The sequence below is a fragment of the Bos indicus genome, chromosome 18 (assembly GCF_029378745.1).
Source record: "Bos indicus isolate NIAB-ARS_2022 breed Sahiwal x Tharparkar chromosome 18, NIAB-ARS_B.indTharparkar_mat_pri_1.0, whole genome shotgun sequence".
NCBI classification, from domain to species: domain Eukaryota; kingdom Metazoa; phylum Chordata; class Mammalia; order Artiodactyla; family Bovidae; genus Bos; species Bos indicus.
Genome location: NC_091777.1, coordinates 2,279,156 through 2,300,417, shown reverse-complemented (window position 1 = coordinate 2,300,417; position 21,262 = coordinate 2,279,156). Strand labels below are relative to the sequence as shown.

General features: G+C 57.3%; 1 protein-coding gene across 4 annotated transcripts; it reads left to right on the top strand.

Moving 5' to 3' along the window:
* The first annotated feature begins 4,264 nt into the window (after positions 1-4,264).
* Positions 4,265-21,079, top strand: FCSK (fucose kinase). 4 transcript variants are annotated; one of them, XM_019979398.2, is made up of 24 exons: positions 4,270-4,504; positions 7,954-8,058; positions 8,414-8,565; positions 9,268-9,318; positions 10,247-10,372; positions 10,691-10,763; positions 11,202-11,299; positions 11,641-11,721; positions 12,251-12,370; positions 12,547-12,718; positions 13,129-13,241; positions 13,870-13,971; positions 14,058-14,228; positions 14,698-14,762; positions 15,125-15,495; positions 16,062-16,272; positions 16,399-16,565; positions 16,660-16,881; positions 17,168-17,311; positions 17,466-17,585; positions 19,102-19,289; positions 19,366-19,465; positions 19,944-20,167; positions 20,340-21,079. In XM_019979398.2, the coding sequence occupies exons 2-24, from the start codon at positions 7,977-7,979 to the stop codon at positions 20,424-20,426; spliced, it is 3,240 nt and encodes a 1,079-aa protein (XP_019834957.2). In that variant the 5' UTR covers positions 4,270-4,504; positions 7,954-7,976; the 3' UTR covers positions 20,427-21,079. The 4 variants fall into 4 exon arrangements, with proteins under 4 accessions (XP_070626402.1, XP_019834957.2, XP_070626401.1 ...); XM_070770300.1 differs by lacking the exon at positions 4,270-4,504 and adding an exon at positions 4,558-4,708; XM_070770299.1 differs by lacking the exon at positions 4,270-4,504 and adding an exon at positions 4,747-6,244.
* The last annotated feature ends 183 nt before the right edge of the window (positions 21,080-21,262 follow it).

The following is a 21,262-nucleotide window of genomic DNA, read 5'->3' as shown; positions in this document are numbered from 1 at the left end:
TTTTATGGTTGAGTAGTATTTCATTGTATGCATATATATATATCCACACATATATACACACTTTGCTTACTCAGTCTGTTTATTTTAAAGTTGTGGGGATAAAATAAACCCCTTTACCTTTATTTAGTGGATCTGTAGCTCTTCTGAAGCAACACTTGTTAACATCCTGTGTTGTTGTTTAGTTGCTAAGTCGCGTCTGACTCTTTGTGACTCCATGGATTATAGTCCACCAGGTTCCTCTGTCCACGGGACTTCCCAGGCAAGAATCCTGCAGTGGGTTGCCATCCTAGTATATCCTACTATTAATGTATAATCACATCCTATAGAATATATATACATATATATGTATGTATGTACATCCTGTAGCATGTATATAGATATACACACATCCTATAGCAACACTCTTTGGAAAATGCTGCATAAGATATTTGGAAAAGGCAAGTCAGGCTTTGGGGAAGATGGCCACTTAACGATAAAGTTCACTTAATAGCTCTCCAGAAAGGGTTACCTATTTGGTTATCCTATCAGGTCTGGATTTTGATTATTTAAAACCATACCAGAGACTTCCCTGTCAGTCCAGGGGTTAGGACGCCATGTTTCCACTGCAGGGGCACAGGTTCCATTCCTGGTCAGGGAACTAAGGTCCCGTAAGTCACGTGGAATGGCAAGGAAAGAAAGAAGAAGAAATAATCAGCTGTTTAAATTTCTCCTTGAAAGACTGGTAGGAGAGTTTATTATCCTCTTCTCATCTTCATCATCTAGCTCCCATCTCTTCAGCAGTTCCCCTGCAGTAAATGCTCTTGGTTATACACTTTCACAGGGATGAACCACCCATTCCCCAGCTGTCACGAGTGCTGCCTGCTAGCATCTCATAGCTGACTCCTCCGGAGAACTGTTATCAGTCCCTGTGAACTGCTTTGCCTGGAGATGCCCAGGAAATTTTGCTCCTCTTTTCCCTACCTCCCCCTGGCCCACCCATAGCCAAACAACGACTGATGTGGGGTACAAAGTCCAGATCCCTTGTTTCTAAAATAAGCCCTGTGGTGCATTTTATGCTCCTGAGATCTCCAGAGGATGAGACTGAGGCTCAATCAGTCAGTTCAGTCGCTCAGTCGTGTCCGACTCTGAGACCCCATGAATCTCAGCACGCCAGGCCTCCCTGTCCATCACCAACTCCGGGAGTTCACCCAGACTCACGTCCATCGAGTCAGTGATGCCATCCAGCCATCTCATCCTCTGTCGTTCCCTTCTCCTCCTGCCTCCAATCCCTCCCAAGCATCAGAGTCTTTTCCAATGAGTCAACTCTTCGCATGAGGTGGCCAAAGTACTGGAGTTTCAGCTTTAGCATCATTCCTTCCAAAGAACACCCAGGGCTGGTCTCCTTCAGGATGGACTGGTTGGATCTCCTTGCAGTCCAAGGGACTCTCAGAGTCTTCTCCAACACCACAGTTCAAAAGCATCAATTCTTCAGCGCTCAGCTTTCTTCACAATCCAACTCTCATATCCATACATGACCACTGGAAAAACCATAGCCTTGACTAGATGGCCCTTTGTTGGCAAAGTAATGTCTCTGCTTTTCAATATGCTATCTAGGTTGGTCATAACTTTTCTTCCAAGGAGTAAGCGTCTTTTCATTTCATGGCTGCAATCACCATCTGCAGTGATTTTGGAGCCCCAAAAAATAAAGTCTGACACTGTTTCCACTGTTTCCTTATCTATTTCCCATGAAGTGATGGGACCAGATGCCATGATCTTCGTTTTCGGAATGTTGAGCTTTAAGCCAACTTTTTCACTCTCCACTTTCACTTTCATCAAGAGGCTTTTTAGTTCCTCTTCACTTTCTGCCATAAAGATGGTGTCATCTGCATATCTGCGGTTATTGAGATTTCTCCAGGCAATCTTGATTCCAGCTTGTGCTTCTTCCAGCCCAGCGGAGGCTGCTGCTGCTGCTGCTAAGTTGCTTCAGTCATGTCGGACTTAACCATCTTTGCTTGGCTTCTTCCTCTGCCTTATTCTGTCTCCCTTACTACCCTAAAAAATCACTCTCACAAGAATCCCTTTGTCTGGTTCTGCATCTAGGGAACTCAGCCTAAGATATCCCTGGGTAGCCCTGACTCCCAGAGGGATTTCCTGCTACCAGCAGCAGCCACTCGTCTCAGATTGCAACTCCTCCAAGAAGGCTTCCAGTCTTGGACCCTCACACTCTAGCAGCATGTTTAATAAGGAAGTGGGATGCCTACTTGGACTACCCTCATAGCTCAGTTGGTAAACTATCTGCTTACAATGCAGGACAACCCAGTTTGATTCCTGGGTCAGGAAGATCCACTGGGGAAGGGATTGGCTATCTATACTCTAGTATTCTTGGACTTCCCTTGTGACTCAGCTGGTAAAGAATTCACCTGCAATGCAGGAGACCTGCATTTGACCTGGGTTTGATTCCTGGGTTGGGAAGATCCCTTGGAGAAGGGAAAGGCTACCCACTCCAGTATTATGGCCTGAAGAATGCCATGGACTGTATAGTCCCCCGGGTCGCAAAGAGTCAGACACGACTGAGCGACTTTCACTTCACTTCACTTCTGGATGCCTACTCTGTGCCAGGGACTGTGCCAGACCATTAGGCAAATACTATTGTATTCTTACAGAGGAAGAAACTGAAGCTCAAAGAATTTGAGTGGTTTGCTCACACTGTCAGAAAGTGATGAGAACTGGAGAGGATTTGTCTGATTTCAAACCCTAGAATCTATCCTATATTATAACATCAGAATTTTTTTTTTTTATGGCTCTGTCTACCCCAGATCATGGGGGTAGAGAGCTACACGTTTTTGTGTCTGCTGCTGACAAGCTGCACTGAGGACTTGAGCTCATTAAAAAAACCTCTGTGAATATCTTTACTAGTGGTCTTGGAGCCCGACCCAGCGAGCCTGCCTGCCCTAGGATGTAGGGGGAAGCCCTTGGCCTCTGAACTCCTTGGAGCTCACTGTTTTCCTTGAGCCACCCCCAGGGCTGCAGCTGCAGGCACCCCTTCCTTCTCCTCCACTGCAGAGCAGGGTCTGCATTGCTAGGAACAGCTTTCCTGGAGGCCTCCTGGGTTCATAGGAGAAGGAACGGGGCGCTGAGGTGAAGGAAGGAGGAGGAGACCTGGGCCAAGTGAAGAGAGCGGGTGACTGCAGGGGGAGAAAGTGGGGTGGAGAGAGGTTTGGGGGAGGAAGTGGGGAAGTGGGAGCTGAGCAGGGGATTGCTCTTTATTCATTCCACCATTTAACACATTGTTTTAACCACAGATGATGTCCCAGGCATGTTCCAGTGACTGAGGATACAACAGGGAATAAACCACTGATCCAGCTTTAAGGGGGCCACGTGGGAATAACAGCAATAGTCGGAACAAGGGTTAGTAATTTTGGAGCATCTGCTATGAAGTCAAGAATTTATCTTATCCTCATAATAATCTCAGACATTTGATACAATTATTACCCCATTTCACAGATAAAGAGTACACGACACAAAATTGCCATGTGACTGGCCAAGGTTACAAAAAGTGAGCGGAATGTCACATTTTTTCTGAAACCCACTGCTTGGGCCTCCCAGGCTCCCTATTAACGACTGCAGTTTTGTAAAGTACATTCTCGTAAGAAAAATTCAAGTAGTGCAAATGAAGTTCAAGGTCTCCCTGCCCATGCCCATTCCTGGCAGTATCCTCCTTCTGGCGCTCTCCTTCCAGTCCTGTTGCTGTCCATATGTACTATTATGTCCACAGACATTATTTCTGACATGAGTAGCTTGCCATACATAATATTCTTTAACAAAATGTCTTGAACATTTTCCCCTGTTGCATATGTCGACCTAGCCAATTATCTCTGTTGCATAGTATTCCATTGAATGGATGTGCCCAATTTATTTTTCCAGTACCCTGAGCGCGCGCGCGTTTCCACTTTTCCGGGATTACAAACAATGCGGCCATTCATAACTTTTCCGAAAGAGCCACACATCTTCTTTTCACTAGAGTTGTGACGTTTCTACCGAAGGACCCACGTGACGAACCCGTGCAAGCCTGGTAAATTGCCAATCGGACGGTGGTCGCTTACGCTGGGACAACGCCTGTGGGTTTTTTCTCCGAGTTTGATTTCTGCCTCTGCGGAGCAGAGCTGCGGCCCGCTCCGCCGCACCCTCAGGACTCCCCGGCCCCGGGCTAAACAAATGGACACACCCCAAGCCTAGAACTCGAGCCTCAGGAAACGCCCTGGCTCCTCTGGGAGTTGTAGTTTTGCTGCCCCGCGGAGCCACCGTCTCCCCTCCACACCCCTTCTTGAAGGGACGGCTCACTGCCCTTTAGGAAGGAGTTACTCGGACCATGTCTGAAGACCCGCGAGGTCGCCCGGAGCTGGAAATCGGGGAGGGACCACCCCGGGCGGGGAGAGCGCTGAAACTACACTTCCCAGGACGCGCAGCGAGGCATGCGCCGCCCCGCCTTGGAGAGTTGGCGGCGCGGGGCGCCGGGCGCAGGCAGGTATGTGGGTGTTCGCGGGCCCGGCGCCGCGCGGGTGCCCCCAGCCGTTTCGCCGACCGCTGCCCACCTCTTGGGCCCGCAGGACTGAGCTGGGCCACTGGCTGCCCGTTTCCTTACAGGGAAAAGTCTCTCCGAACTCTGGCGGCGCCCCCGAGCGCCCGCTTGCTGTGGGGTGGCTGCAGGCCCCTCATCCCGTTGGCCCAGGTCTTCTTACAGGAGCTCTGAGACTTGGGGACACCCAGGACAGGGACTCCAGGCGGCTGGGCCGCTGGGTGCCGGGCTGGTGACTTTCCCTTTGAGGTCACTTTTCCTGCCTCATTTTACCCCGTCGGGTCTCGTCATTATCCGCTTATCTCAACTATATTTCCTTTGTGTGATTTGCAGTGTAATCTCTACTTCCATGGAGAAGGCAATGGCACCCCACTCCAGTTCTCTTGCCTGGAAAATCCCATGGATGGAGGAGCCTGGAAGGCTGCAGTCCATGGGGTCGCTGAGAGTCGGACACGACTGAGCGCCTTCACTTTCACTTTCATGCATTGGAGAAGGAAATGGCAACCCACTCCAGTGTTCTTGCCTGGAGAATCCCAGGGACGGGGGAGCCTGGTGGGCTGTCATCTCTGGGGTCGCACAGAGTAGGACATGACTGAAGTGACTTGGCAGCTCTACTTCCAATCACCTTCCTTCTGCCTTCCTTTTTCCCCAGAAGGCAAATCAGATCCCTCCGTGAAACTACTTTTTCCCCTTTAAAATGCAAAATCACTGCCCTACTTCTCTTCAAGAAGCAAATATGAAGAGGCCTTATTTTATTCTGTCCCTGACTCCCCTTCCCTATCCTAATTTTGGGCAGCGTGTGGCTGAGGGCATTAAAAACCTTTTCAACTTGACCTCAGTAGGTGAAGTTCTATTGGAAGTGTGTAGAATGTTGGAATAGAGAGGCCTTGCTATCTAAGATCTCCGTACAAATGTTAAGTATGACAGAGGGTGAAGACTCCAGGAGAGAGGTCTTGTTTCTGCAGGGTGCATAAGGACATCAATCTTGGAGCTGGACACACCTGACCTGTCTGTACAAGCTGTATATGACCTTCATTATCCCCATTACCTAAATAAGAATCTGAGCGACTCAGGCCCCAGTCATGACTGCAGTATCAACTAACATTTGTGAACTGGACAGAATGCTTCCCTGGCAGTGGTGTTGTGAGGACGAAAAACCAGTGTCTTAACTATGGGTCAGAGTGAGTGGGTGAGCTAACTCTTAACAGCGGCCATCTTTAATGCCATCCTTGATTCACTGTCACCTTGTATTGGGCACTTTACATATATTTAGTACTTTTGTTCTATTTTCAGTCCTACAAAGCAGGTTTGGTGTAGTGGTAAAGAGAATGGACTTTGGAAAAAAGGTGTCTGGGTTCAGATTTGGCTCTACCGCTTGCTAGCTGTGTGACCTTGGGCAAGTCAATCTCTCTGTGTCTCAGTTTCTTCATCTTTAAGGATCAAGAGAGTACTTCCCAGATATTTAGAGGTTCTTAGAGTAATTTTTCCTTTGATGGTGCTGATAGAAAAATGATGTACTTGCCATACTGGTTCAGGTCCTCAGAAAAGCAGACAACAGGATGAGATTAAACTTGCAAGAGATTTATTGGGGGAGGGAGGAAGGGGAGGGACCTGGAGGAAGCTGGGAGAGCTGTCTGTCTGCATTCCAGGTCCACTTCCTGTGACGGAACATTGGAAGGAAGACAGGAGGTATGCCCGGAAGCTCTCAGACTGCAGTGTGGTTCTGAGACAGCTTCTGTTGGGTTGAATGGGGAGTTCTGGCACCAAGGAGGCCTCCCAGGGGATCCCCATCTTGTCTGAGCGGGTCTGTCTTCTTCCAGTCGTTGGTTGATGGGTTGCTGGGCCTCCATGTGAACGAGATGGGGGGCATCTGCCATTATGCTTCCTACCACCGGAGGCCAGAGCCAGTTAGGGGGTGCCAAAGGTCACACAGGGAGTTGGTGGCCAGCCTGGAATCCCCAGCCACACCCTTCACTGGGAAGGCCTGATGGGTAACCTAGGGAATGCCTCTGACCTCAGATCCCTGGCCAAGATCTCCTGCTCGGATTTCCCTCTGGATTCCCCTCCTGAGCTGAGTGGGGAGCCGAGCAGTTTCTGTTAGTGGCAGAGGCTTTCCCTGGAAGCTTGTGGGAGTGTGGGTGTTGCTAAGTGGCAGTATCTGTCAGCCTGAACCACGGCTTGTGGCAGCAGAGTCTGACACAGGAAGAAATGGACTGAGGTTCAGGTTCCTGTTGGCTCTGACTGGAATGCGGGTGGACTGCGGACGGAGGTGTGCTCAGGGCACCTCTGGGGTGCCCCACAGCTCGCCCCACTGGCCCTCCCCATGCTGAGCTCTGGGGGCTGCTGCATGGCACCACCGCTGGCAGTGCACTTCTAAGGACCCGCTATGGAGGTCTTGGGGAGGCCGAGCCTTGGCAGTCAGACTGTTCTTACGTGGCAGGACAGGAGCGTCGCGGGGATAGGAGTGGGTGAAGCTGTGGCTTCGGCCTCACCTTCCCCCCACTGCTCAGAGTGCTCTGGAGGAAGGTGACTGACAGGTGGGGTTGCAGCCCCATCTGGCTTGGAGTCTTTGAGAGGGGACGTCCCCTCCGAGGGCCCTGTAGTGGGTGCTGTGGGCACACTGCCCTTGAACAGACTGGTGCACCCCTCCCAGAGCTTCCCTCTTTGCAGGGAATTGCCCGCACCCTCAGGAGCCTGGACATAGAGCCTCCCTCCCCAGCCTCAGCTCAGAGCCAGCGATTGGGTGATGAGGGGCCTGCGGTACAGAAAGGGTGGCCCCGTGCTTTAAGCGGGGGGCCGCTGTCAACGCCACCCCCTCTCCTTTCTTCCTCTTCTGAGGAAATCTCATGTACCCAAACTGATAAAGTCAAAGATACACTGATCACGTGACCCAGTAATCCCACACCTCGGTGTCCACCTGGAGAGATGTCTTATGTTCATGTTAAATCTACACGTGAATGTTGACAGCAGTTCTATTGATGATTACCAAAACCTGGAAGCAGCCCAGATATCCTTCCTTTAGTGGATGGGTGGAGAAACAGACTGTGGAATGTCCAGGCGATGGAGCACTGCTTGGCAAAAAAGGAGAAAGGGCTACGGCTGTGCTTAGCCAACTCAGATGGATCTCAGAGGCGCTGTGTTGAGTGAAAGAAGACAATCTCAAAAGAGTACATTCCAGCTATAGCTCTGGAGAACGGATGGCTGGTTGTCAGAGGTGCCGCGTGGAGGAGGGTGTGACTGTAAAGAGTTGAGGTGTAGTTCTTTGAGATGCAGATGGCGGTAGTGACCACAAGAATCTGTATGTGTGTTAAAACTCATAAAACTATTTACAACCAGAAAAATCAATTTTAGGATATGATAATTTAAACACATTCACATACCTCTGTATCTCTGCCCAGGAAACCCTTCAACTTTGGCCAGAATGGAGCAGCCAAAGGGGGTTGATTGGACGGTCATCATCCTGACGTGTCAGTACAAGGACAGCGTTGAGGTCTTCCAGAGAGGTAGTTGACCCTCCCTCTGCATGCTGCCCCTGGTGTAGAACCCACTCCCTGTTCCTTGCCACATATCCCTGGAGCCCCAGGAGCCAGGCAGTCCCAGGTTCAAACCTAGATTCTGCTTCTTCCTTGCCATGTGACCTCAGACACATGTCAGTTCACTGAGACTTGGTTTTCTCATCTGTGAAGTGGGAGTAACTGTCCTTACCTCACTGAGTTGGGAAAAGATCTAATGAGCTACTAGATGAAAAGGTGCTAAGTCAAAGAAGAGAAAATAATGGCGGTTGGGAGGTTTGCTCTAGGTGCTCGGGACTGGGGGTGGGGTGCTGGGGGGCAGGTCCCAGCCGTGTTCTGACTGCAGAGCTGGAAATACGGCAGAAGCGAGAGCAGATCCCTGCCGGAACGCTGCTGCTGGCTGTGGAGGACCCTGAGGTTCATGTGGGCAGTGGAGGAGCCACCCTCAATGCCCTGCTGGTGGCTGCTGAGCACCTGAGCGCCCGCGCAGGCTTCACCGTGAGTGGTCCTGATGTCCCCTCCTCAGCACGGCAGGGCAGGGGCTTCAAGCAGGGCTTTCCCTGGTCCCCGCTCCTCGGGCCCCACTGCCCTGCCCCATTCAGGGTCAGCATCGTGTTTGCGTCTGTAGATTGGGCAGACTCACCCAGGTGAGGGCAAAACACAGGGCCAGCCTTTGGTAGTAGTTCAGAGCCAGTGTCGGAACTCTTGAAAAATCCGTCTTGCCACCCTGGGCTCTCCTTCCCACGTGGCAGTGGCTTGCTGGAGCTGGGATGCAGCAGCCCCCGAGGGTAGGGCACCAGCCCACGTCCCGCACACACCCAGTCACTTCAGTTGGTCACCCTGCTGGCGTGGTGCCCTGGCACAGGGAGGGAGGGTAGCTGCAGCTGTGGCTGCAGCCTGGCACTGGGAGTGGTGCCAGTGAGCCGGGGGACCACTGTGTGGCTGCCAGCCAGCCCCATGCTATCGTCTGCAAGCTTCCCTACAAGTGGGGCAGGGGTGGCCCCACCGCCAGGCCGCTTTGTCCCCTCATCCCGGAGGGGCCAGGGCTGTCTTGTGCCTGCCTCTGGCCATTGGTCTTACCTGTTATTGCTTTGCTACTTGTGTGGACTGGTGCTGGGGTTTCTCCCTGGAGGGGAGGCTGCCATCCTTGGCTGCCATCTGTCCAGACCTCTGTCAACAGGGCTCTCCCACTTCTGATAGGTGGTCACGTCAGATGTTCTGCACTCGGCCTGGATCCTCATCCTGCACATGGTTAGTAGAATGCCCGGCAGGGCCCATGCAGGAGGGAGCCATTGGTTCTTGGGGCTGGACAGGACCTTAGAGGGCGCCTTCCTCTGTGCAAGGTGTCCACTGTGCACGTTCGGAAGCGTCAGGATCAGAATTGATCCAGGTGTTCAAAAGGGGGAATTGGATAAATAAAAGCAGCATATCCTCTGGAGGTATGTTAGACAGCGATTAAAAGGTCCATTTAACTCTCTGCACTCACCTGTGCGTTGACTGACTCTGTGACCTGGGGCAGTGGTCATGTGATCATTTCTAGGCCTTGGTTAGCACTTCCTCCTTCATGTGGAAGTGTTGAGATGGCCCATTAAATGTTTAAATTGGGGCTGGACCTGGCTCACTGTGAGTGTCAGTGAATGTGTTTTCATTATTTAGTGAAAAAGGTGAGTCACACAAGTTTGAATAGAATGATCTCGGCTTTTTTAATTGAAAGTTTGGTTGAGATCATCATAGATGCACATATAAGAAATAGTCCAGAGAGAAACCTCTGTAAACCTTGCCTAGATCCCTGCAATGGTCATATTTTCCAAAACTATAGTATAGTCACAGCCAGGATATTGATTTTGATGTGGTTCCCAATCTTATTTCTCCAGTTTGACTTACACTCCTATGTGTGTGTGTGAAGTTCTATTTTCTCCACCTTTTAAGTTTTTGTAAAAACATAGTCTGCATATGAGGTATATGAAAGGATATACCTCAAAAATGAGGGCAATGGTTATTATCCCTGAGGGGGTCTTTTTCCTTTTGTGTATCTGCATTGTCTAATTTTTTACCATAGTCATTTCAAAAATTACACGGAAAAGTTATATGAGAAAAACCCTTGTCAAAGTCCAGAGCCTGGTGGCTTTCCGCTCCGGCCCTCTGCCCCAGGCTCCTCTGCCTGACCCCGCTCCCCCAGGGCCGAGACTTCCCCTTCGATGACTGTGGCCGGGCCTTCACCTGCCTCCCTGTGGAGAACCCCCAGGCCCCCGTGGAGGCCGTGGTCTGCAACCTGGACTGCCTGCTGGACATCATGAGCCATCGGGTGAGGCCGGGCCCTTGTCCTGTTCCCCACTGTGCCCCAGCCATGGTCTTTGCTGGCTGAGACAGGGGACGCCAGAACAATGGCTTTGGGAGCCCACGTTTAGTTACCAACAATGGCTTTGGGTGCCAGCTTTTAGGGGGCGCTTCAGGAGAGTAGTATGCTGCCCTGGGGGAGGCGTGGCCCCAAAAGTAGGTGGGAGGGTGGGCATGGGCACCGCAGGTCAGGGGACCTCGTCCCCTCAGCAGCCTAGTCCCCCAGAACAGGCGGAGGCCGTGCCCGTGGGCAGGACTGGGCCCAGCCAGCTCTCTCTCTCCCCAGCTGGGCCCGGGATCCCCGCCGGGCGTGTGGGTCTGCAGCACGGACATGCTGCTGTCGGTGCCTCCGGACCCAGGTGAGCCTGCGGAGGTTTGCGGCTGCCTTCTCTAGGCGCCGCTGCGCCCTCTCTGCCTCTCCTCCCCCACCCGCCATCTCGGCCTGGCCCGCTGCCCCTGCCACTGCCCCTGCGGAAGGGATGCTCTGAGGTTTTCGGGATGGAGCCTAGAGCAGGAGGCAGGCCTCCCCCGCCGCGCCTCCCTCTCCTGTCCGTGGGATGGAGACACCCAGTCTGTCCCTTTGGCCCCCAAGGGCTCCGGGGACAAGCCTGGGGGGGTAAGGTGCTGTCATTCTCCCAGAGGAATGCCCATGTTGGAAACCATGGAAACGTCCTTTCTCTAGAGGTGCCTGCACAGGCCTGCCCTGAGTGCATGCCTCCTGGCAGGGCCCCCCCGCCGCCACTGCCCTTGCCTTGGGTTGGGGTCCCTGGAGAGCCTCCTGACTCCCCCACCCACAGGCATCAGCTGGGACGGCTTCCGGGGAGCCAGAGGGATCGCCCTTCCGGGGAGCATGGCCTACGCCCGGAGCCATGGTGTCTACCTGACCGACTCTGAGGTAGGACCCCGGGCCCGTGGTCTGTGCAGCCTGGTCCTGACTCCTGGCTGGCCTGGGTTTGAGGTTTTCCCCATGGCAGCAGCTCCTGTGCTCACTTAGTCTTTTGCCAAACACGAGTTGCCCCCAATCCTGTGCCGGGCTCCGTGCCTGCACTTGGGGCTGTGGAGACATTCAAAGCTGTGGAGACGGTCTGCCCGTCTGGGGCTGGGGGAGGTCTTGGGCACTGGTGTCTGGGGAGTGTCCCGGCTCTCTCAGACTGCATCAGAGGTTTGCACCTGGAGAACACCCTCCCTCTCGGTCTCTTTGCCTCCTTTCCTAACTCTGTCTCCTCCTCCCACTAGGGCTTCGTTCTGGACATTTACTACCAGGGCACTGAGGCAGAGATACAACGATGCGCCAGGCCCGATGGGCGTGTGCCGCTGGTACGGCTGCCAGCCCCCAGGGTGGGGGGCTTGGAGACTTTATGGGATGGGAGAGGGAGGGGTTGCCTTCCTGCCCAGGGCAGAGCCCTCCTCCTTCCAGGAAGGCTAGAACCAGAATCTGAGGCAGATCTGGAACGGGTATTCAGGGGAGCAGGTGGCGCCAAAACCTAAGGACAGGGTTAGCCTTGGCATTCAGAGTCTTGTCCTGAATGAGAAGGGCCAGAAGCAGGCTCGAGGGATCTTTCTAGAAGGAAGGACAGAGATGTAAGAGGTGCGTAAGAGTCTGGGACTAGGCCGTAGGGAAGATGGAGGAGCCCTGAAAATTGAGGGGTCCCCAGAAGGTGCCTGTTGAGGGGCCCTTGGTGGGGAGCTGCCTCCAGTCAGCCTGGAGTCCCGGCGCTACAGTGGCCCAGAAGATGAAGACCCTGTCCAGTGTGGCCTGGGGGGCCCGTCTGCCCCCGTCCTCCCCAGCTCAGGCACACGCCTGGCCCCAGGGTCTCCTCCCTGACCCTTGTGGGGTTCCCTGCAGGTGTCCGGGGTTGTCTTCTTCTCTGTGGAAACTGCTGAGCGCCTCCTGGCCACCCACGTGAGCCCGCCTCTGGATGCCTGCACCTATCTGGGCTTGGACTCTGGAGCCCGGCCTGGCCAGGTGCCCGGGACTGGGGACCCGGAGGCCTTGACCTGGGCGAGAGGCCCTGATGCTACTGGTCTGGCTGCGGGGCCTCCAGCCAGTCTGTTCCCCTCTGTGTGTCCGCGTCTCTGGGGAGGGAGCGGGCCCCACTCAGCCGGAGAGCCCACTGACAGTAGTGCCCACCCCTGTCCCAGCTGTCTCTGTTTTTTGACATCCTGCTCTGCATGGCCCGGAACGTGCAAAGGGAGGACTTCCTGGTGGGGCGGCCCCCGGAGATGGGGCAAGGTGACGCGGACGTCGCGGGCTATCTGCACGGCGCCCGGGCTGAGCTATGGAGGCAGCTCCGCGGTCAGCCGCTCACAGTGGGTGGGTCCTGCCTTTCTGCGCTCTGGGTAGGGAAGCCTTGGGAGTGGGGACCCCCAGGGGAGGCTCCTCCCTCACCCGCTGGCCTCTGGGCCCCTAGGCCAGGTCGGCCTCATGAGCACCTGCGCGGGACAGCTACCTTCTCCCAGTTCCGAGTCCCCTGGGCTGACATACCGCTTCCCTTCTTTCTTCGTCTCATTCCTGGGCTCCTGTCCTGGTCTTGCTGCTTTGTAGCTGGGTGACTTTGGGCAGGTTGCCGAGCCTCTCTGGATCTCAGCTTCCCCATCAGCACAGTGGGCTCGTTTTCACGTCTGCCCTCCCAGGCCCTGATGAGGCCGTGTTTTCTGGTGGCCCAGCCTGGTGTCAGAGCCGCAGGAGGCAGGGCGTTGAGGTCAGTACTTGTGTCTCTACAGCGTATGTCCCTGATGGCAGCTACAGCTATATGACCAACTCAGCCAGTGAGTTCCTGCACAGTCTCACATCCCCAGGGGCTCTGGGGGCCCAGGTCATACACTCCCAGGTGGAGGTAAGACCTGCCTGGAGGTGAGGCCCGCAGAGGTGCCTACAGGGTGCTTGGTGGCCATGGGGGCTGCAGGGAGAGGCGGGAACAGCATGCTTGGGACAGACTGTGAGCGTAGGTGTTATTACCTCATTTCACACAGGAGTCACTGGAGGCTCAGGGAGGTTAAGTAACTTGCTTAAGGCCACAGAGCCAGAAGTAGCCAAGTCAGGATTCTACATCCCAGTCTGACTGATTGAGAAGCTAGAGAAGAGTGCCCCCTAACCCTTTCTGAAGAGTCAGGCAAGGGAGTCAGGCAAATTCATGGTGATGGGCAGGTAGAGTGCAGAGGCAACACTCAGGGTGGCAGGGGTTGGACTAGCTGGACAGGTGGGAGTTTTCTGGGGGGCTGTCATCTGGTGGGACCCCCATTTCTGGGTTCAGGTTTGCTCTGGAGGGGAGCGTGCCCCTGGCGGAACAGCAGGAACCAAGATGGGGTGGGAGTTGGCCTAAGGCTGGGGCCAGGGAGGTGCAGAGAGGGATCTGGCCGGCCGACAGGCGTGGGGAGCGGCAGGAGTTCTGGCTGGGGCCGGGCTGTGGAGGAGGATTGGGGCCGCCCCTGCTGGGGCCTCACAGCTTTCTCCCGGGTCTGCAGGAGCGGCCGCTGCTGGAGGCCGGGAGCGCTGTGGTCAGCTGCCTGCTGGAGGGCCCCGTGCGGCTGGGCCCCGGGAGTGTCCTGCAGCACTGCCACCTACGGGTGAGGCCAGGCGTGCGGTGGGGAAGCCCGCTCCGGGGCGTGCCTGGACTCCGCTGAGCACACAGACCCCGTCCTCTCCCCGCCAGGGCCCCATTCACGTTGGCACTGGCTGCTTCGTGAGTGGCCTGGACGTGGCCCAGTCCCAGGCACTGCACGGCGTGGAGCTGCGTGACCTTGTCCTGCGGGGACACCACGTGCAGCTGCACGGTGCACCTAGCCGGGCCTTCACCCTCGTGGGCCGCCTGGACAGCTGGGAGGTAGGTGCTCAGCGGCCTCCCCTCACCCCCATTTTTAGGCCTTGGGCAGCCCCAGTGTCCTCAGCGCAGCGCCCACTCCCCTGCGGGGCTCTGCGAGCGCTCACCTGGGGAATACAGGCTGTGAGGAGGATGCGGCCGGTAGGGCCTCAGCAGGCCTTTCCCTCCCTGCTCCTGGCTAGCTGGGGACTCCTACCCCCATTTTTCAGGCTGAGACTGAGGTTCAGAGAAGGAAGCGACCCGCCTTGGCTGCAGAGCCAGTTGCAGTGGGTCAGGCCGGAGGCCAGCATTCTGCTCCGGGTCCCAGGCCCCCGGGCAGGCATCTGGAGGTGCCAGGGCTTGTCGCTGGTTCAGGACCTGTTTGCCCGTGTGCCCCCGTCTCTCTTCCTGCGACCCCAGTCCCCTGGCCTTATTTTCCCTAACCCCTTCCTGTGGCCCCATCAGTCCTGACTGCTTCCTTCTCTTCTCCCAGAGACAGGGGACAGGAACATATCTCAACATGTCTTGGAGTAAATTCTTCCAGAAGACGGGCATCCGGTAGGGTGGATGGCCCCATGGGGCTCCGTGGGCCTTGGCAGCCGGGGTGGCAGCTGCCTGGAGGCTCAGGGCCCACCTCCCTCAATCCCTGGGGCCTGGGGTAGTTTTGAGCAGCCTCATCTGCCCTAGCATCTTCCCCCTGGGCTATTCCAAATTCTTGACCGTGCCCAGGCTCTGGGATTTTGTTCAGCGGCCTGGGAAAGGAGGCAGGGCAGCTGGGCCTCCCGCCCTGAATCGCTCGCTTGTGCCGTCTCTGGAGGGCTTGGTCCTGTCCCCAGGAAGGAGCCAGGCCCCCGCTGACAGGTGGTCGGGGCTGGGGGACCGTGCTCCCTTCCTGCTGATGCGGCTTCTCCCCACCTCAGGGACTGGGACCTGTGGGACCCGGACGTGCCCCCCACTGAGCGCTGCCTCCTCAGTGCCCGTCTCTTCCCCGTGCTCCACCCCTCGAGGGCCCCGGGGCCCAGGGATCTGCTGTGGATGCTGGATCCCCAGGAGGACGGGGGCCGGGCCCTGCGCGCTTGGCGGGCTTGCTGGCGTCTGTCCTGGGAGCAGCTGCAGCCGTGCCTGGACCGGGGCGCCACGCTGGCCGCCCGCCGGGACCTGTTCTTCCGCCAGGCCCTGCACAAGGCGCGGCACGTGCTGGAGGCCCGGCAGGACCTCAGCCTGCGCCCGCTGACCTGGGCTGCCGTCCACGAGGGCTGTCCTGGGCCCCTGCTGGCCACGCTGGACCAGGGTGAGTGTGCTGGGCACCCAGCTGGGAAGCCAGACCCCGCATCACCTGCCCTATCTGTCCTCTGGGTCATCAACCTCGGGCATTAGTGAGACATGAGACTCTAAAGCAGGGGGCAGACACAAGTGGAGTTAACCGTCTGGGTGCTAGGAAGCTCCATCCAAGTCATTGAGGGGTTTGGGGAGAGGTGGGGGCCTGGCGCTGAGCCTCTGGGTCCCATGAGCATCGGCAGAGCGTGCATTCTCCACTGGGGGCCGGATGGGGTGAAGCACTCCAGCAGGGGCTCAGGCAGCGCCTTGTTCCCTGTTGACGGTGTTCACTCAGCCACCCAGGGGGACTGAGGATGAACTCAGGTGGTTTGCTTCCCGAGACTGAGCTCTTACTCACTAAGGGCGTCCTGGGCTGGGACTCACCAGGATGAGAACTTTGCCAGGCGGAGAACTGGGGGGCACTCTCAGGCCAGGATACAGGTGGGCCACAGAGCAGAGGTGTGAGGGGTCTGGGGTGTTTGAGGGCAGAGGGCCTTGGGGACGGGCTCCTCAGCAGCTGCCCGCCTCCTGGTCCGTCAGTGGCAGCTGGTGCGGAAGACCCTGGTGTGGCCGCCCGCGCCCTGGCCTGTGTGGCAGACGTCCTGGGCTGCATGGCGGAGGGCCGAGGCGGCTTGCGCAGTGGGCCTGCGGCCAACCCCGAGTGGGTGTCGCCCTTCTCCTTCCTGGAGCGTGGAGACCTGGCGCGGGGCGTGGAAGGGCTCACCCGGGAGCGGGCCAGGTGGCTGAGCAGGTAGGCTGAGAGCGCCGGAGCCCCTGGAGGAGCCCCTGCCGGCCTTGGAGGTGGGAGCCCAGAGGGGCGGGGCGGCCCCAGATCCCCGGGGCAGTCGGGACCCAGGCCCCACCTTCCCTCCTGCAGGCCAGCCTTGCTGGTGCGGGCCGCCCGCCACTACGAGGGGGCCGGACAGCTGCTGATACGCCGGGCTGTGATGTCCGCCCAGCGCTTCGTCTGCTGCATGCCGGTGGAGTTGCCGGCGCCCGGGCAGTGGGTGGTGGCGGAGTGCCCAGCACGGGTGGACTTCTCTGGTGAGCCCATGGAGGAGCGTGGGGTGGGGGTTGGCACCCCAGAGCTGAGCTGGCAGCCCCTCGAGACCAGCTGGGTCTCGTTCTGTTGCCACAGGGGGCTGGAGTGACACGCCGCCCCTGGCCTACGAGCTCGGTGGGGCCGTGCTGGGCCTGGCTGTGCGAGTGGACAGCCGCCGGCCCATTGGGGCCAGGGCTCGCCGCATCCCGGAGCCCGAGCTGCGGCTGGCGGTGGGGCCCCGGCAGGACCAGATGGCCGTGAAGATCGTGTGTTGCAACCTGGACGACATGCGGGGTTACTGCCAGCCCCAGGCACCAGGTCAGCGCGCCTGCCACGTGCGCGGCGGGGCGTGGGGGCGGAGCCTCAGAGCCTTCAGGCCACAGCGGCCAGGCCTGAGGGGCGCCCTGCCGTCACCCCAACAGCCCACACGAGTGCAGAAGGGAGAGCGGCCCGCGGGCTGTTGCCCAGAGCCCGCAGGGCCTGTCGTGACTGGGGAGGGGGTGTGCACTGCTGCTGGGCTGAGCCCCTGGCCGCGCTGAGACGGGTTGGGGGCTGTTTCCGCCCTGGAGACCAAACGCCCAGCTGGGGACTGCTCCCTACGCAGGGGCGCTGCTGAAGGCAGCCTTCGTCTGCGCGGGCATCGTCAGTGTCTCCTCCGAGCTCTCGCTGAGGGAGCAGCTGCTACGTGCCTTCGGGGGTGGCTTCGAGCTGCACACCTGGTCTGAGCTGCCCCACGGGTCTGGCCTTGGTGAGTGGGTCCGCCCCTTGCTGCACACCGGCCCGGTCACCCCTTCAGCCTCGCTCTGGCCTCCTCGCCGGGCCCTGCCTCGTGGAGCGGGAGTGGGTGGGGCAGGACGGGCTGGCGGAGCGGCTTCATGCCGGCCCTCTCTCCCGCCCTGCAGGCACCAGCAGCATCCTGGCGGGGGCCGCCCTGGCGGCGGTGCAGCGGGCCGCAGGCCGCGTGGTGGGCGCGGAGGCCCTGATCCACGCAGTCCTGCACCTGGAGCAGGTGCTCACCACAGGTAGGGGGCTGCCCCGGGGCAGGACGGGGGTCATCAGAAACGGGCTCCCCTGGACCTGCAGAGCCCCCACAGCTGCGCTGGGCTGCACAGTGATTAAGAGTTGCCTTCTTATCCCTCTCACAGTCTCTCTGGTGCTTTCAAAATGAACTATTTCTACCTCAAAGGACTTGATGTAGAAACAGATACTCTTAAGAGTCCGTGCAACACCTTTCCTGTTAGGTATTCCTTCCGTCTGTGTTCCTAAGGGCCGTCCCTCAGGGCGGGACTGGGTTTGGAGTAGGGGACAGGCCTCTCAGCCTGCTTTTCAGCACCTTGTCCCTCCCCTGGCTGGGGCCCCCACCACCTGAGGGGGCGCCCAGCACAGGGCCATGGTCATACAGTGTCTAGCACCAGGCTTCTCACAGTGGCGGCCCCTTAGTGTCCACGCAGTAGAGAGCAGCAAGGCCTGTCTGGCTCCAGGGTGCTCTCACCTCGGGATGCCGAGCCTCCCCTCCAGCACAGCCCTGGAAGGAAGCTGCCACAGAGACACACAGATACCTGATGATGGTCTCTTCCCTGGCCGCCGTGTAGCCCAACTCCTCCTCTCACTGTATTGACTCACATCCTGTAATAGGTGGCGTTAGCACAAAGGCCCAATAGGGAAGCCTTTTAGTTTTCTCGGAGTGTACCGTTCATATCCTTCATTTGGGCAAATGACAACTGCTTATCAGATACCCACTCTGCATTGGGCCCTGGGGACAGAATGAACAAAACCAGGGTCCTTGCCATCAGAAGTCATATGGGCTGCTGGAGACAAACATTAATCAATAACCACTCAAATGAACGTATAATTACAAGCTATGCCAGGTGCCCTGGAGAGGAGAAGTGCCATTAAGGAGTTCTCAGTGTTCCAGGCCTTGACACTAACCACGTTTTGGCCAAAGCGTTCCAGATGCCTCCTGCCATTTGCATTTCATACTCGAAACCCTTGCAGGCCCTTCTCCAGGTATCAAAGACCTGTGGTTTTGACACTTTTATATAGCCGTCAGAAGAAAAGGGATCCATACCTTTCATTACTGAAGCAGAATGTGAACAAGCTATTTGATATAAAGTTTGATAAGATATGCCGAAAAGCTTATTTCTACCATCCACACCCTTTATCAGGCAAGACGGGGTGCAGGAACTGTTACGCTGTAGGGAGAGTCCTGTGTCATCCTGCCCTGGGGGAAAGGTTAGGGTAAGGTCTTAATCCTTTGATGTGGTTTACCCCAGTTCCAAGAACACATTAGGTCTGCAGCAAACCTCAGGCCTTGGGTTAGGTTCTAAGCTTGGGCTCTGGAATGAAGCCCCTTCCCCTGGGCTTGTCTTGCACCCAGGGCTGGGGCGGAAGCTGTACAGCTCAGCTGACTCAGCGTTGGTGAGGGAAGCTGTTTTCCCAGGCTGGTCCCGGCCAGGGACGCAAGGCCAGGAGCCTGGACCAGGAGAGGGAAGCTTGGCCAGGGAGGCCCCAGCGGTAATGGGGCTGGGGCTCTCGTAGGAGGTGGCTGGCAGGACCAGGTGGGTGGCCTCATGCCCGGCATCAAGGTGGGGCGCTCCCAGGCTCAGCTGCCACTGAAGGTAGAAGTGGAGGAGGTCGCTGTGCCTGAGGGCTTTGTCCAGAAGCTCAATGACCACCTGCTGCTGGTGTACACTGGGAAGACCCGCCTGGCCCGGAATCTGCTCCAGGTGAGCCCTGGCCCCAGGAGGGAGGAGGTGGACTGCTCAGCGAGGCTTGGCCTCACGGCTCCTGCACTCCCTGCAGGATGTGCTGAGGAGCTGGTACGCCCGGCTGCCCGCCGTTGTGCAGAACGCCCGCCGCCTGGTGCAGCAGACCGAGGAGTGTGCAGAAGCCTTCCGCCAAGGTGAGGCGCTTCCCCACTGGAGTTCAGAACCCCAGAGTGAGTGCCTGCTGCTGCTCGTGGGTCTGAGGCCAGGGGGCTCTGCAGGGCTTGGTACTGCCCTCGGTACGAGGCCCCCGGGGACAGAGGCCTACAGTCTGTCCTCTGCAGGGTCCGACACTTAATTGCGAGTCGTGTCTCAGGACAGTACTTGCATCCTGGGGAAGGCCTCCAGCCCACCTACTGGGAAGCAGATGGGGGAAGAGGCTTGGCTTCACAGCTGGGTTCCAGGGAGTCAGAGCTAATCAGGGCCACACAGTTAAATGATCACTGTGCTGGGTAACACGCCAGCTGCTCTGTGCTCAAACTCCTTGAGGGGGTTTTTACAGCTCCTGCTTGCAGCCAGTACTGGACCCAGGTTCTGAACCAGGACACCGGTTAAGCAGTGCCTCTGGGCGCCCCATCCAGCCTATAGATGACCCCCTTTCTGCCTCCACCCCAGGGAGTCTGCCTCTGCTGGGCCAGTGCCTGACATCATACTGGGAGCAGAAGAAGCTCATGGCTCCAGGCTGTGAGCCCCTGGTGGTGCGGCTTTTGATGGATGTCCTGGCCCCCTACGTGCACGGCCAGAGCCTGGCAGGGGCAGGGGGCGGAGGCTTTCTCTGTCTACTGACCAAGGAGCCGCGGCAGAAGGAGGCTCTGGAGGCCGTGCTGGCCAAGACAAAGGTACCGGGTGGTTGGAGTATGCTAACTGGCGGGGACAGGAGCCCTCCCTGTGGCCCACCAGTTAACCAGGGCTACAGCTGTAAGCCCCCTTGGCCCTGCAGCTCAAGTCCAGCCTCCTGAGAGCCTGAAATCCATGCAGAGCCCACTAACACCTCCCATCCTTTGCTCCTAGGGCCTTGGGAACTACAGCATCCACCTGGTAGAAGTGGACACTCAGGGCCTGAGCCTGCAGCTGCTGGGGACTGAGACCTCTACCTGAGGCCCCTTCTCTTGAGGCTTGTCCCTCTGCAAGAGGAGAAAGCCTGTAGCTACAGCAGCCCCTGCTGTCCTTCCTCAGGGGAGCGTTCAGTCTTCTCTCCACCCACTTCTCTGTGAACCTGCTTCCAAAGGAAAGCAACCCAAGCTCTGGCCCGGCCCTTTCTAAAACCTGGTGTAGCAGAGACGGTGCTCGGCAACAGGACTGAGACCTGGTTGACGGTGGCCTAGGCTTAGCCTGTGCTCCATCTGGACCTAGGAAAGTCCCAAGCTAAGCGTTTCCTGTGGCCTTTACAAATCCAATGGCCTTGCTTGGGCCTTGGCCTTCTCACTCTCCACCAGGGCCTGAAAGAAGGGAATGACAACCAGCCTTGGCAGACCACTGGGGTCCCTTGGTAAGGCCGACCTTGAAGAGGCCTTTGGGGTCATTTCCTGTGGCATTCCTTAGAGGTGCAGTTTTTGCCTGAGTAGAGACTTCCTATTCAACACTCCCTCCCAGGCTGACTCAATGGAGGAGTGGGAACATGCCTGTGGCAGAGAGCCAGTGGAGTCCTGCAGCAAGCTGCTGCTAACTGAGGCCTTAACCAGCAATGCTGCAGCTCTACCACGTACCTGTGGGTTCTCAGTCTTCCTGGAATAAATTCACTCTGCATTCCAGGCTGTCCTCACGAAGATCCTTTCTGTTCCCGCTGGGAGTGTGGGAACCTGCCCCTGGGATGATCCAGCTTCTGGTGCCAAGGGCCAAGAGGGGATGAGGGTCTGGGACTGGGTGAGGCCCTTGTTGTCATGTGCCGCTCTGGGCACCAGAGGAGGCTGAGGAGTCAGACTTCTGCCTTCATG